The sequence below is a fragment of the Apodemus sylvaticus genome, chromosome 2 (genome assembly GCF_947179515.1).
Source record: "Apodemus sylvaticus chromosome 2, mApoSyl1.1, whole genome shotgun sequence".
Taxonomy (NCBI): Eukaryota; Metazoa; Chordata; class Mammalia; order Rodentia; family Muridae; genus Apodemus; species Apodemus sylvaticus.
Window position 1 is genome coordinate 24,443,591 of NC_067473.1, and position 14,928 is coordinate 24,458,518.

A 14,928-nucleotide genomic window follows, 5' to 3' on the forward strand; every position below is an offset into this window, starting at 1 on the left:
TTATTGTGCTCCCTCAAGCTTAGAGGTTTAACTACGGTGGGTAGGGACTATAATTACGATCAATTACTTAGGGCTTGAAGGCACTTAAAAAAGCATCTGCCCTTTTAAGCAATCTTTTAAAAACCCTTACCCCAGGAAAGATGACAAATTACAGGTTCAGGGGCTCAGTTTTGACATTCTCCCTTGGTAGGAAAAGAACTGTCACTTGCTCGTCCTTGACTTCCTAAGATTGTCCCTAAAAATACAAACCTCTAAAGTAAGAATTTCTAGTTTAGCCACATAGGTCGTTAGGGGTAGGGGTAGTGGAGAAGAAAACCAGGAAGAAACCCCAAAGTGATAGAGATGGTGGCTTGTGAGGATGATATTATTAGTTAAAACACGGGACATTTCACTAAGTTCATGGTATATAGCCAATCAATTGCCTTTGCTGACAAATTCAGGTTACCGGTGCCCAAGTAACTTCTTGGTCCCTATAGTGTCCTTCATGATTAAAGCATTCCATCCTACAGGAAGCTACTTAAGCAGGAAGGTAAACAATTCAGAATAGCTTCAGGAAGTCCCTGAAACCGACCAGATTCACCAGGCTCCTCCTTGCTATGTAAGCAAATAAGAGATGAGTGTCCCTCTCAGAAGAGCAGAGTCACATCTGCAAAAGACTCGGACCAGACCAGATTTCTACAAAATGCATTAAACCAGCCTAGCTGCCTGGAAGAGGCTAAAACCAGCTGAGGTTCCTGGAAGGGTCAATCTCCAATCCAGTGAGCTCACGGCAGGCTTTGCGAGTTGCCACCCATGCTGCGGTGGGCTTCGGTGGTACAGCTTTTCTGCCCCTGTACCTAAGCCTTCTCCCATATTTGTATAAATATCCCCATAAACATCACCAAGCTGGACTTGGGTAGTATTTGTTCTCTGATCTGTTGTGGGCTCCTTATCTGAGATGAGCATGTGTCTCCCCAGGAAATGTTATACATGTCTTGCTGTGTCTAAACAGGAATCTGACCTGTTCTGTAAAAATGTCAGAAAATGATGCCTTCCTAAGGACCTGTTCTAGGCCAAGAATCTGATAATCTCTGACATATCTAGTGCCTGAAGTGCCTTTAAATTCAGAGGATTTTCACCTATGCTCTTGTTTTATCCACACAACTCTAAGTAGGCAGGTGTTGTAAGAAGTAAAATAAATTTAGGAAGCATATTTTCCTTTTGCTTATAAGCAGATGCTCCTGAAATTTACAATTCGAAATCCCACTGTGGGGTCAACTAAAACTGTCTTGAGACACACCAGTCACAAGAGGATAAAACTGGAAAACAGGGTGAGCTAGCTTGCCAAAACTCTTGTTATAGGAACTTGAAATGAACTTTGTTCAATGAATAGGTTATACAAAGGCGTTTGCTTGGAAAAATGCTACTTTATTTACATGGGATAATTCCCTCTTATCTGGACACTCCAAAAGTAACAGAGAAATGAAATTTGGTATTAAATTCTAATGCTGAAATTCATCCTTAGGTACAGCTGCAGTGATCCTCTAGGGGAGTGACTCAGAGCCAGTATGCACCTTTCAGATTTCCCTGAAGAACAAGACACAGACAGACCGACAGACACACCCCCCATAACCCTCCCCCAGATGGTAATCCACTTTTAGTAAAACCTGACTTTCTAGAAGACTCATTTTTCCACATCTCATTACCTCGCTTTTCTGTCACACCCCATACCATGCTACCTAGCTAAAGTGTACACACAATGGGGTCCTTTATTTACATTGTCTTTTTACTTATTTATGTAGTATGATTCACTTCTGAGTCTGACTGTATTGGGAACAAAGTGCTAAAAAAAAAACACCCAAAAACAACAAAAAACCCCAAATAATTCCCACCCTCAAAAATCAAACACCCAGCCTAGTAGAGAAGTTAAAAGCTCTTTAACAGCTCCCACCCCCACCCCAGAAGATTGTGTAGACTGTGAGTCCATACAGGGCTTGGTATTTCAAAGGCCAGTCTTGGGTCTCTCCTTTTTGATGACTAATATTACATTGTTTATGACTTTCTACAAAAATATTTAGCTGTGCTGATTTACATTAATTTCATCCCCAGGCATACAGTAGGCACATATTTGTTGTAAGGAATCCCTACAGGAATGCGAAGACAGGATGAAGATCACCCTTCCTTAAAGAGCTGAGAATGGTGAACTCATCACCTAATGTGTAGAAAGGTCTGTGCATCCCCTTTTAGCTTCCAGCTATGCATCTGTTTAAAAAACAAAAGGATAAAAGGCACAATGGGGAAAGCCCAGCATCTTCAACAAAACACCATTATCTTCAATCACGGGAGGGTTGGTAAGAATGCCTCGCCACCCACCTGCACAACTCTTCCAGGGAAAACAGAGGCTATAGACTCTAAAGCGCGCGCAGACTCACATCTAACCCCTGAGAGAGAGAAGCAGTCTAAGTCAGACCTCACCAGTCCGCGGATACTAAATGATACAATGAGATAACAGTTTGAGACGCAATCGTCCTCCGCCTTCCTCCACCCACTCTCCCTCCCTTCCTTTTCTCAGTCTTTTGTAGCTCAGGCTGGTCTTGAACTCTGGATCTTCCTGGTTCAGTGTTCCCAGAACCCAGCTTTGAAAGACATTTTTAACACTAGGTGTCAGAGTCGAAACTTCTGAAGTTCTGAGACCACCAGAAGCCATTCTACAGTCATATATTTTTCAAAAAAGCCGCTACTGTGGGTGTGAGTAGTAAGTACATTCTTACACATTTCTGCATTTTCTTAAACTTTATGTACATTATGCTCCACCCTTAAAGTTTCCTTGTAATTACCACAAGCTGGATAACTATCTCACTCTGCCTCTCAAAAATTCCCCCACGGACGAGAAAAGTTAAGTGAAGACTGGAGGGACGTTTCTGGGGTTGTCTGGTTTTGTCCCTAAAAGACACCTAACGCCCCCGGATCCCTTGGGGCAAGCAGAGCCAAAGCTCTTCAGAATAGCTTGGCTGCTGGGAAGCCACCGCAGGTTTCTTTTTTTTCTGCCTTGTCTAGCAAGGTCACGGGTTTCATCTGAGGGAACTCAACTCTTACTCTAGCTGGGTCACCAGCCGCCCCTCGCCCAGCACCTTCCCAGACCCGATGGCCAGGGCTCCGGCTCACCTGACCACGTTGGGGTGCTCGAAGGTCTCCAGGTGCCTCAGCACCGCCACCTCGCGGATGGTGGAGAGTGGCATGCCCTCCTCGCCGGTCTGCACTCGCACGCGCTTCAGAGCCACGAAGCGGCCACCGTTCTTCAGGTCGCGGGCCTTGAACACCTTCCCGTAGGCGCCTTCCCCGATCTCCGCCACGCACTCATACTGCTGGTCGGCGCGGCTCAGGCTGTCCTTCTCCATGCTGGCTGGAGGCTGCGGGCGCGGCACAGTGAAACCGGGGTGCGCACTCGTTGACTTACACGCCGCGGGGACGCCTGGAGTGGGACTCGCGGCCGCCGGGCTGGACGGACCGACCTTCTCGGCCGCGGGCGCAAGCCGGGCGCAGCCGCCGCGAAACTCCGCCTAGCCGAGTCGCCGCGCCGCCGCCGCAGGAGAGCGCCGATCCCTCCTCTTCCCCCTCCGCAGCGATTACATAGTCTGCCCACAATCTCTGCACCTAGGAGGAGGAGACGGGAGGACAAGGAGAAAGTGTGATCAGACCGCCCGGGAGACTTCCACCCGGTTCCACCAGCTCCCCTCCTCCTCCCTTCCACTCGCCCCGGCTGCCTAATCCGGCCGGGTTTCTCGGAGAAAAACTAAGTTACTTTTCTATCCCCAGCAGGGCTCGTGCAGTCTTCGCGAGGAGAGGTTGCTGGGGCCCCTCGGGGATGAGCGCCGCGCGGGACGCAGCGGGACGAGAGGGGGCGTGCCGAGCAGCCCAGAGTGTGCCGGGAGCGCGGGGGAGGGGAGGCACCGGGCGCGTCAATGTCACGGCTCAATATTTATACCTATGCCGTTGTTCTCCGGCTGCCCTCCCTGACTCCGGGGGCCTGGACGTGCGGGATACGGGGCGATCTGGGCGAGTTCGGAAGCTGGCGTGAAAGCACCGGGGGAAGGGGGGGTTCACCCGTGTGGGGTCGCAGAACGGGGTTGGGGCTCCGAGGACCCTGTAACTCGACGCTGGGAATATGCGAGCAGGGGTGGTCAGACATCTGCTCGGAAATTGTTTCCTTTCTTTCTACTTTCAGTTTTTCTACCGGGAGACATTTAAAAGGGACTCGCTCACACAAATGGTCTTTGGGGTATGGCAAGCTTGGTGGGAGACGGAATTCTGCCTCCAACTCGGAGGACCTCCCTGGTGGAAACTCCGGGAGGACAGACCATCTGGTAGGGGAGGGTTGGGGCTATTAGAGGTGGGAGAGCGAGGGGCCCTGGAAGGGGAGAAGTGTCGTGCCCCCTCCCCCCCCCCGCGCGCACACACACACACACACACACACACACACACAAAGATCCCAAGGGTGTGAGAAAGGCAGGTCCGTCACACTTTCACCCGTCCTGTCCCGACAAAGTAACTTCGGGACTTATCTAGCTAACAGGGACTGGTCCTTAAGTTTTCAACCCGAGCAAAAGCAACCGCCCTTAAACGACGGTGGGGGTGGGGGGAGTAAACGTCGGTCTCCCGGGTGTGAGAGGGGGCTGCCCTCTTGTGTCGCGACTTCCGAACCTCAGCCCGGTATCCGGGGCGGCTGGAGGTCGGTAGCCGAGACGGTCCCTCTGTTCCCCAAAGGCTGGAGGCTAGGTCCCACGCGCGGTCGGGCGCCCCTCCCCGTTCAGTTGTTTAGGGATGACCGAGTGAGCCTTCCCGTCCCACGGCGGCCTTAGTCTGGGCTGGACCTTGTTCCACCATTGCCGCGTGTCCGGAGCCGTAGGCATGCGTTTACCTGCCCCGCACCCTTCCTCCCACCCCCACCCCCCACCCCCGCTCGCCCCTCTGCCTGGAGTTAAAGAACACATGGCGCGACCCCCAGTGGGGGCGAGCATAGCACCGCCCGGCCAAGGCAGAGCCTCTCCCGGCCCCTTTGAGAGCTTTCCTAAAAAGCTGAGGAAAGGACCCCCCAGCCCTCGCCCGGGGTCCGAGCCAGGTCGAGGGCCACACAGGTAGCGGGAGCAACGGCCTTGGCGCCCGCCCTCCCCCTCTGGCCGTGTCCAGCCCAGGCTCCGGGAGGGGGCAGCCGTCCCACCCCCGCGGGCCTACACCCCCAGGACCCGAGCGGCGGTGCCTAGCCCCCTCCCCTCCTCCACTTTTTTGTTTTTGTTGTTGCTTTCCCACGCTGGCTGAATGTGACTTGACCCCATTTCAAAAAAGTTTGACATAGTGCTTCAACATTTCCGCATTCCTCCGCGACTACAAAGGCTGCAGCCGCCTCCTTCTGCTTTCTGTCTCTGCTCTCTGTCTTCGCACTCAATGAAATCCTTCATGAGCCTCTCCCGAAGCCTTGCCAAACGCCGCAAGGGTCGCCACTGGCGCAGCGAGGGGAGGCCGCCCGCGGGACCGCGACCCGCGCGTGTGCGCAAACGCAGATGCGCCCGCGCAGATACGCCCACGTGCACAGGGTCGAGTGCGCCGCCGAGCCCCGGGCTGCTCTTGCCCAGGGTGTGTGCATTTGAACTGCAAAGCTTTAAATAAGAAAAGTAAACTTGGGGCGTGAAACAAGAGTGTATGCTTGCGGGGCTTCAACCCCGGTGGGCTGCGTGCACTGCTCTGTGCATAACGCGCCCGAGGGGTCGCCAGCAGGAAGCCTGGGCGAGCTAAGTTTTACTGCTTAGTTGGGAAGATGGGGCCCATACCCACACCCCTCGGGAGGCTACCGAGGGAACTTGCACTGGGGTAATAAACGTGGGGGCGCGGAAACACATTCTCCAGCATGGAATCCCACCCAGACGGTGCACGTTCAACTTTAAAAATGACTGTCCGAGCAGAGTCCGTTTGGGGAAGCTCGATGAGAAGTGAACGTATGGGCATTTTGCGCAGGAATCTGTTCAAGCTGGCATAGGACCCTGGTGTCCGGGTGTCCCCGGTGTGGGAGGTTCCTCTCCAGACCTCTAGCTCCCCCCCAGCTGGCCCCCATAACCCAGTCTCAACTCCTAAGGGGTTAACCCAAGCGGATTCCGAGGGGCCACACAACCCCTTACACCCCATTACCCTCACCCACTCCGATCCTCGCCAGGGACCCCCCCGCCCCTCAGCCCACCCACGCGAGCCCGTGGCCTCTTACCTGCGGTGTGTCTGTCAGCCCCCGCACGTGCTCGCCCCGCGGAGCAGGTAACTGACTACTGCGGCCCAGGCGAGCGGCGCTCTGCGGGCAGGGGGTGGGCACAGCGGCGGAGGGCGGAGGGACGGCGGAGGGCGCCGCCCGCGGGGCGGCCGGGGAGGCTCGGGGGCCTCGGGGCTCTGGCCGCGGTTGGGGGCCAGAGTGGAAGCGGCTGCGAGGCGGGGCGGGGGACCTGCGAGCCTCGGGGCCCGAGACCCACCCGGAGGCGAGAGTGCAAATTAAAGCCTTCCGGAGCGAGCGAGGCCCGGCCCCGGTTGTGCTCCCCAGCAATCCGCTCAGAACGGGGGGCCCGGAGGCCGGGGGAGAGTTAAATGAAAATTTCCGGTTCTCTCTGCAACCACTCTAGTGGGGGAATCTCGCGACTGAAAATAAGCCGCGTGAAAGGGATCCGGTGGGATGCGGCGTCGGGGGTCTATAGGGTTTCAACACCTAAAGTCTTCTCCAGAGTTGGGGTGTTGACAGGGTGAGGCGGGGTGGGGGGGTATCAGTCGGATGAGAACAGATGGAAACAAAACAACAGTAATCGTGGGGATGCCGTGGGGTGGTTGATAACACTTTCCTACACGCAAAAAATCGGACCTTATTAAGGAGTGGGGTGTGGGGGAAGAAGATTGGCAGATGCCTTGCAGAAAGAAAATACAAATCTGTCCAAGCGCTTTTCACTTTCAGCTTGAGCTACATTTGTTTTGTTTTCTCTCACTTCCTTTCGGCCTCACAAAGCCCTATCTTTTCCTTTTGGACAGAGGCTATGGTTTGGGAATTACCAAGCACGCTTGCGGTTAACTATCTATTTGAAGGGGCTGTCGGGGTCACAATTATTAAGTGGTTATAAACTGTTGAGGGCTCACCAAGGTATTTCTGGAGAGCTAAAAAGATTCGATTTCAGTATATATATATAAAAAAAAACCTACAAAATAATAGACACGTGCACACATAAAGAAGAGTGCTTAATTTAAGTGCTTTATTGGGGATTTTGAAATTCGAAACTTTGTAAGAATGTCTCTTTTACCTGAGGAAAAAAAATGGATGCAGTTTCTTCAGGTGAGAATTGAGATTTTTGGTGAAGGGAAGGAAAGGTCTACAAGCCTTTCTACAAGGAGTTTAAGAAAATAGCTGTCTCTGAAAACAATTCGATGTTTCCCCAAATCTGTATCAGTAGATCTTGAAACTTTTAAACATCTGAGAGAGAGGGAGAGAGAGAGAGAGAGAGAGAGAGAGAGAGAGAGAGCAGGAGGGGGAATTTCTGTACTTTGTAGAAAAATCAACAAAATTATGTTTAAATTGGAAGTATTTCTTGTAAGAATGTTCTATTTTTTATTAGACCATGTTACTAATTTCACCATAGGTTTTCCCCCCTTTTAAAATTAATTCTGTTACAATGTGAAGCAAGGTTAAAGGGATAAAAGTTGCTATAGAAAACTGCAAACAGTTTTTTTTTAACTACAGATGCATTGTAATAATAATTTTTTTAAATAATAAAAATGAGTACTGGTGTGCCTTTAAACTTAACCTATAAGACACATTTTGTGTTTTGAGTATATCTTCTAAAATAAAACCTAGTTTCTGAGCAGATTTCATTTATGGTTTCAGACATAACCATATATACAAAGCAAATTATTAGGTTTTGTAAGAGTATCACTACCAATCACTAGGCTCCCACCATCGCCCCCATTTTGATGACTGTTCACACTTAGCAGTGCTTTTTAAAACACTTTATTTGCTGGTAATTAATATGCTTATCTTATCCAAAAATAATAGTCAATAAATAACTGCAGGAATAAGCACATGGTATCATACATTTATTTAAGTAAATAATTTATTCAAAAATAGTACTAAATATCTTATAACAGAAGAGTGTTTATTCTATACTGTGTAGTAGTTTTAATTATGGTGTTAGGAAACAACTGTTACCAACTAGATGAGAAATGTCATGGTTTAGATTACAAGATCACTAGGGCAATGTAAAAAACAAACCCCCAAACCAATGAAACTAACTATACCAGATATTAACTCTCTCGGTGTCTTTTTTTCTTTCTGCTATAACTTATGTTTTATGTTAATTTTAGCATGATGTACTTTCCCCGGTTATGGTTCACGTTAAGTACCAGCTGGTTAAAAATTCAGACCCAAAGAAGAGTTACAGTGGCTTGCATTAAAATAATAAACTATAAGATTGTTTTTGTTTATGGATAATTTTCTCTGTGGGTAGCAGGCTATCATAACAAAATTTGTGCAAAGTTTACAAACTGAACCAAAGTCCGACTCCTTTGTTAAGTGTCCTTCACATGAAAACACAGCAGTCAAGACTCATGACTGGACCCAGTGTTTTTATACTTACACCGTCTGTCATATTCCACAGTTGCAAATCAAAATCATCTTTGTGAATTTCCTAGAATTCATGGATTTGTGTCTAAACTGTGAGTTTAGTGTTACATAAAGGATATGTGTCATGTGGGAGGAATTTTATGTCAAATTGTGTAACTTTTTGTTTTACCTGGAATAAAAATTAAAACTTAATAAGTTCTAATGTACAATTTTAAACTTGTTAAAGAAAATAGGAATTTTTGAAAGATAGAAGTAACAGACAGTGTAATTGTAAGCAATCCCTGGTTTATCACAGGCTTCAGAGTTGTAAACTATCTTTTCAGAAACTTGGAAATATGGTCTTGTGATTCATTTCACAATTATTTTAATTGAAACACCAGATAAATGTATTTTTGCCTATGAAATTCATCTATTTGCTATTTAAATAACAGCATTTCTGGTTTAATAACTTTGGAATGGGTTACTTTACTTTTTAGCCCAATTTGTATACACATGCAAAGGTTATCTATTTTTGTTAAATTATTACCAGGAAGAAGTTACTTTTTATTAGAAACAATATAATACAGCACATTTTAATGCATTCTTCTTCCTGCCTAGGATATTTCCAAGGTATCTTCTTAAGTTTTCCCTTCAAATGTAAAATTGAAACCTTACTAAATATTTTAGGAAGAATCAGTGAATTTACCAACTTCTTAAACTGAGAGATTCTGAACTTGAAATAATCTCAAAATTAAAGCTATTAACTAACTAAATACATTCCAGTTGATGGGGAAATTGCTTGGATTTTTTTCTCTTTTTGTTGTAACTCTTGATCCAGTGCACTGCATTTGAGCCTTGGAAAGATTTTCATATTTGCCAGGAAAAGGGGAAACCATAACAGGTAGTAGCTTATAAATTTTAAGGAAGAAAACCCCCAAACATTATTGTCTTTGGAAACATTCTGTTTTCATGGTTCTACAATTCTGTAATTATCTTCATGCAGCATGTCAGTGCTGCATTCAGTTTGTATAACTGACTCTTCTAATTTTCTTTTTGATAGGCACCAGTATGACCCCTTTCCTTCCTGTGTATGTACCTATCATATTGTTGGCATATTGTTAATATGTGCTCCAGACATGTTCCTAAGATCCTTTCACCGGCCATATTAAACTTCTGGGTGATCTGAAAAACAATTATGAAAATACACTTAGAAGACATGATGATCACACTGAAAACACATACATGTCATTCTCAGTTTACACTGACAGTCTTCACCAACTTAATTATCTGAAACTTGACTGAAAAAAAGAAAATGTGGCCTAATGATTGTGCCTCTATAGCTGCTTTTGGTTGACCTAAAAGGCGCGTAGCTCTGATGTAGCACATGCAGCGGAGAAGGGCCAGCTTAGCAGATACAGTATGATGAAGTGGGATCTGGAGAAACAAAGAAGCCACCCAGGAAGAAAGGTCTGTGAATGGCTTGGCAGCAGGGGCAGAGGAAGGAGGCACATGCTGAGGTTGTGGGGCCGAGACGCAGCCCTGGTGCTCTAGGTATGGTGTATCCAGGCAACCCCATTCTTTGGAAGTGAATGGAACTCTGTGCCTCTTCTATTCTGCAATTAAATCCGCCTTATTAAATAAGACTGCATAGAGTGTGTATCCATATTCATGCGACTTATTTTGTGTTGTCTTAGTTTGGATTTTTTTTTCCCTGAAAATAATATAGAATAGAATTTGTTGCAAAACTGTTGGAACGCCAGGCAGTCAGAACACAATAGCAGTTTGTGGCGCAAAGATTTTTTTTTAACACAGATAAAGGAGAGGATCTGGTTTTAAAAGATCAGCCTTTAATTATTTGTTTGAAACTAAGTGTGGCAGATGAATCAACCATCGTGAATAAAATGTGATAAACGGCAGTAACATACCCAGAGCCAACTATGGAGGGCTGGAGATCTCAGGTAAACATGGGGAGTTTTCAAGGCATCATGAGGCATTCCTACCTTTATTCTCTCTTCTTCAGGACAGCTTCTGTTTTCTCAGGGAAATATATGAGAAGAAAATAAATTAAATACCATGGAGGGCTTTAACAAAGTCTAAGGCGCATTGTGTTGATTTCAGGACCCCAGAAGCCTCTTCTGCCTGTGGTCCTTTCCTTTTAGACCTCTTCCCTGAGTCCTGTCATCCTTTCAAAGCTTAGCTCCTCCTGAAAATTTTTGACATTCCCTCACCTAGCCGATACCCTTTAGATCGAACCCCTTGAAGACATTTGCCTTCTATGCCACTAAAAACTTGACGCTCTGTGGTTTACCGCATAGACTCCTAGAGCGTCCACCTTGTCTTGACAAGCCTCTGCCTCCTGCTTTAGTCTTGACCCTCGTAGGTGGCCAATGGATGCAACCATGGTTCCTGTGAGCTGGTTACCAGATCATGCAGGCACAAAACAGGCTTGGATAGTTATGATGCATCTACAGTGATATTTGAAACATCAGGAAGCAACATTATACATTCTTACACAGAAAAAAAGAATCAGGTCCTCCTGCTATTTGAAGGTAATATTGATAAGTTTAAAAGTATTGGTCATCGCAACATTCTTGACTAAAAGGCAATGGTTTTAGATAAATGTCTCCATTCCCTGTCCCTCAAAATTACAACCAAACTACTTTAAAAAAAAAAAAAAGGTAATATTAAACCCTAAAGTGAATCAGGTACTGTATAGCTCAGAACCTGCAAATACTGCTGACTTTATTTGCCAATAACATGACTATAGAGAATCAAAAATATAGAATATTTGACTTGTAAGTCAGCAACCATCTGTTTTCGTTCCTAAATCTTCCTTCCTCAGTAATAGTCACTGTACCCCTAGGGACCAGTCGCTAACCTTGCTAGCCTCCATTGCTATCATCTACCCAGCCAGCTTTGCTAATCATTCAGGAAGATTACAATGAAAATAGTTGGGAGAGAGGAAACAAACATTTTTGAAGAGAAGGTGCAGAGATGTGGGGTAGGTCACTGTCTGGGTATCAGAAGACCTGAAATTAAATCTGGAGTTGACCACACGGATACCACCCAGCCTTCAGACCCTTGTTAATGAGAGATGACAGCCAGAAGGATTTCTTTAGTTAATGTAGCTTGAAAGCACTGTGTTCCTCTCCAGCGTGTCAACACATGACACGTCATTCCACACCTGTTTTTATAAATTCTCTAAAGACCAGTAACACCAGAGGATAAAGCTCTTGTGTCAGCAACCCAGAGAGGTGCCTGAGTTTCAAATGCAAATGATATTGTGTCCCCATTAACTTAACTGTCTGGATTGTAAAGACAAAACAGAAATCAAGACTTCTGGAAAAAGATTGGGGTGCTAGTGTTTTCACTGGTGATGTAGAAGGAAGAGGCGACCTTTAATCATTTGTCTAAAACTAAGTGTGATGAATGAACCAATTATCACTATTAACACTCGATAAAAGGCAACAGTACACCCAGAACCAGGGTCTGGAGGGTTAGAGCTCTCAAGGGAGCATGGGGAGTTTTCAAGGCATCATGAAGCACAATCTTGAGGGACATGACATCCTCAGATGATTAAAAGCACTGGTGGCCACCAGTTTTCAGAGCATCTGTGAGGTGGCAGGAGAGTTATGAATCTGACAAGCTTTTGTCATTCGTGTTACCAGGGGCTGTAGAAAATGCTGCTCAGAAGCTGCTTTCCTTTGTCAAGGAAGAAGCTACACCTCCGAGTCTGTCTTCCTGGTCTCCCATCCATCAGACCATGTGCCTGCTCTAAGGTCTTTTGTAGAGGAGGAGGGAAGGGAAATGAAGAACTTTAGAACTGAGAGTTGGAGACTGGGAGTCTAATTCCATAGTGTGACTACTCAGACCCCCAGTTCCCTCAGCCACTGAGGTAAACACACTCTCCTTGCCACGGTAATCTGGCCTGAGGATCAGGGAAGTACCCGCTGTGTGCATTTTGCATTTATCAAAGAGTTGATATGCCGTAGCATCAATCAATATCCCTGTCGAAAACTCTGTTACTGTTCATTTTTCCTTCTAGGGTCAGCTAACCATTTCATAGGCATTTGTTTGTTTGTTTGTTTGTTTGTTTGCTAGGTGGGAGCATCTGTTCACTGCAGGAGGAGCACCCCAGAACAAAACACACCTGAATTAACAGTCCCAGGACTCGACCAAACGTCCACAGTGTCTGGGCATGTGAGGATGGAGAAGAGAGCGATGATCACATGGAGATTTTATCTTCTTGTTCACGTTTCCCCCCAGGACTGCTCCATCTCTATAGCAGCCTCCTCTCCTTCTTACCCCTGCACTGTGCCAAGCTCGTTTTTCTGACTACGCTGAGGTGACCTGAGGACTACCCATCCTGACCTTTAATCTATATGCATTTTCTGAAGTTTGTCCTAAAACCACTCCATTTTACTGCCTCCGTGAGGGCCTCCCCCACAGGCACCACATCACCTCCCATTTTTCTTGTCTGAAGTTCGAATGTCTCAGTTTATCATTGTGTGAGTCTCCTTCCTAGCCTTTGTCCTATCTTCTTGGCCCAACTGAAAACACTATATTTCCTATTCCATACTCTCTCCTCAAAATGCTTGGTGGGGGCAGGGGCTGAGGGGGTTGGCTAGTCCATACCTGGTACTTTCCCGATTCCTTGGATTCTGTCTTTGGTGCTGAATTAGGGTTTCTATTGCTGTGGTGAAACACCATGCTATAAAAGCAAGTTGGGAAGGAAAGGCTTTATTTGCCTTTTGTTTCCACAGCGCTGTTCATCACTGTTCTTCACTGAGGTAAGTCAGGACAGGAACTCAAACAGGGCAGGAAACCAAAGACAGGAACTGATGATGATGTGATGGCCATGGAGCGGTGCTGCTCATTGGCCTGTTCCTCATGGCTTGGCCAGGCTGCTTTCCTACAGAACCCAGGACCACCAGGCCAGGGATGGGACCACTCACAATGGGCTGGACCCTCCCCGTCGATTCCTAGTTAAGAAAATGCCTTACAGTTGGATCTTACAGAGGCATTTTTCTCACGGAGCCCCTTTCTGTTCGGATAACTCTAGCATGTTTCAAGACATGGGTAGTCAGCACAGATGCTCTACGGCTCTTCATCAGCTGTGTCCTCATGGTACTCTTTCCCTGTCTCCGGGTACCACGTATCGTGGCTGAACAGTTCTGGGACATCTGTTCACAACTGAGAGGTACTGTAGCGCTTACAGTACTGTACACATCAGTATCCAAGATGGCAGGCTTTTTGTATATGAGTCCTGGAGACTTCAACTTTTATGGTTAAGTCTTAGCCTAGAATTAGTGAACAGCATGTCGATTTACTGGAAGATTTAATGTCAAAAGAAACATAGATGCTCTCAGATAATTTCTTCCTCAGAAGTGAGCTACCCTTCTGGGCCACACCTTCCTTTCCTGTCCTAGATTGCATGCTGCAGCAGGTAACTGAAAGGCTCCATTTTCTCGGTCCAACCCTATCATCTCCCACTTCTGAGTTGAACTACAGTGGCCTCCCTCACAAGGAGCATGAGAGGATGGTGAAGGGGCGTCCAGGAAGCTGACTCAGATTGACTCACATAACTTCACACTGGGTAAGAAGGATCCCTGAAGCCCAGAGAGCAAAGCTGGCTGACTATGGTGCCAATGCCATAACTGAATTAAGATTTAGGAAAGACTTGGTGGTCACAGATGGGATATCCAACGCCATCGTCAGGTCAGTCTGTCGGTCTCCGTGTTTCTGCACTTCCAGTGCAGCTCTGAGTTCTTTGCCCCACAGGATTCCACACCTAGCTGCCATTGACGCGTGATCTACATTACAAAGGTCCTGATGGTTTTTTGTCATGCGCTGCCAGCTTTTCCTTGTTGCCACTCCCAACATGGACACCCTTGGAAAGCTCAACAATCAGTAGTGGAATTGTCTTGCAAACTCATTTTCTTCCACAAAAAGACTCTCCCCTCTGTTAGTCACATATTAATAAGAATGGCTTTCCATTATCCTGATGGAATCCGTCTCCGCCCTAGCGTAGTGCTGACTGCTTTCCGGCTCCTTTCCCTACCTGTTCTTATTTTCCCACCTGCCGACTCTGTAAGTCTTTTGAAGGAATGTGTGACTTTTCTCACTCTGTTAACCTTCACTCCTGCCTTCTCTGCTCGACTTCCAGTTAGTCATAAGCGTTTGCCTGGTTCCGGTTGTTTCCGGTCACTGTTAGAAACAACGTTTTGGCAAACCAGCACTGTTGCCCGATCGATCATCCTGACCAAGTGCTGGAGGCTGATGCTCCCACAGCTGAGCTCTCGCCACTGTCAGACTAGGTTTAGAACTGACCCTAA

The 14,928-nt window shown here is 46.9% G+C and overlaps 1 protein-coding gene across 3 annotated transcripts in view; it reads right to left on the minus strand.

Moving 5' to 3' along the window:
- Positions 1 to 6,545, minus strand: part of Cdk6 (cyclin dependent kinase 6) — a 190,761-nt gene extending 184,216 nt beyond the window's left edge. The window contains exons 1-2 of one of the 3 annotated variants that reach the window (XM_052173193.1): positions 6,233 to 6,545; positions 3,145 to 3,633 (exon numbers count right to left, since the gene is read on the minus strand). In XM_052173193.1, the coding sequence (XP_052029153.1) occupies positions 3,145 to 3,377 (233 nt within the window). In that variant the 5' untranslated portion in view covers positions 3,378 to 3,633; positions 6,233 to 6,545. Of the gene's footprint in view, positions 1 to 3,144; positions 3,634 to 3,781; positions 3,893 to 3,964; positions 3,986 to 6,232 lie in introns of those variants that run through there. The other 2 variants (XM_052173195.1, XM_052173194.1) reach the window with 2 other exon arrangements.
- Positions 6,546 to 14,928: the final 8,383 nt, after the last annotated feature.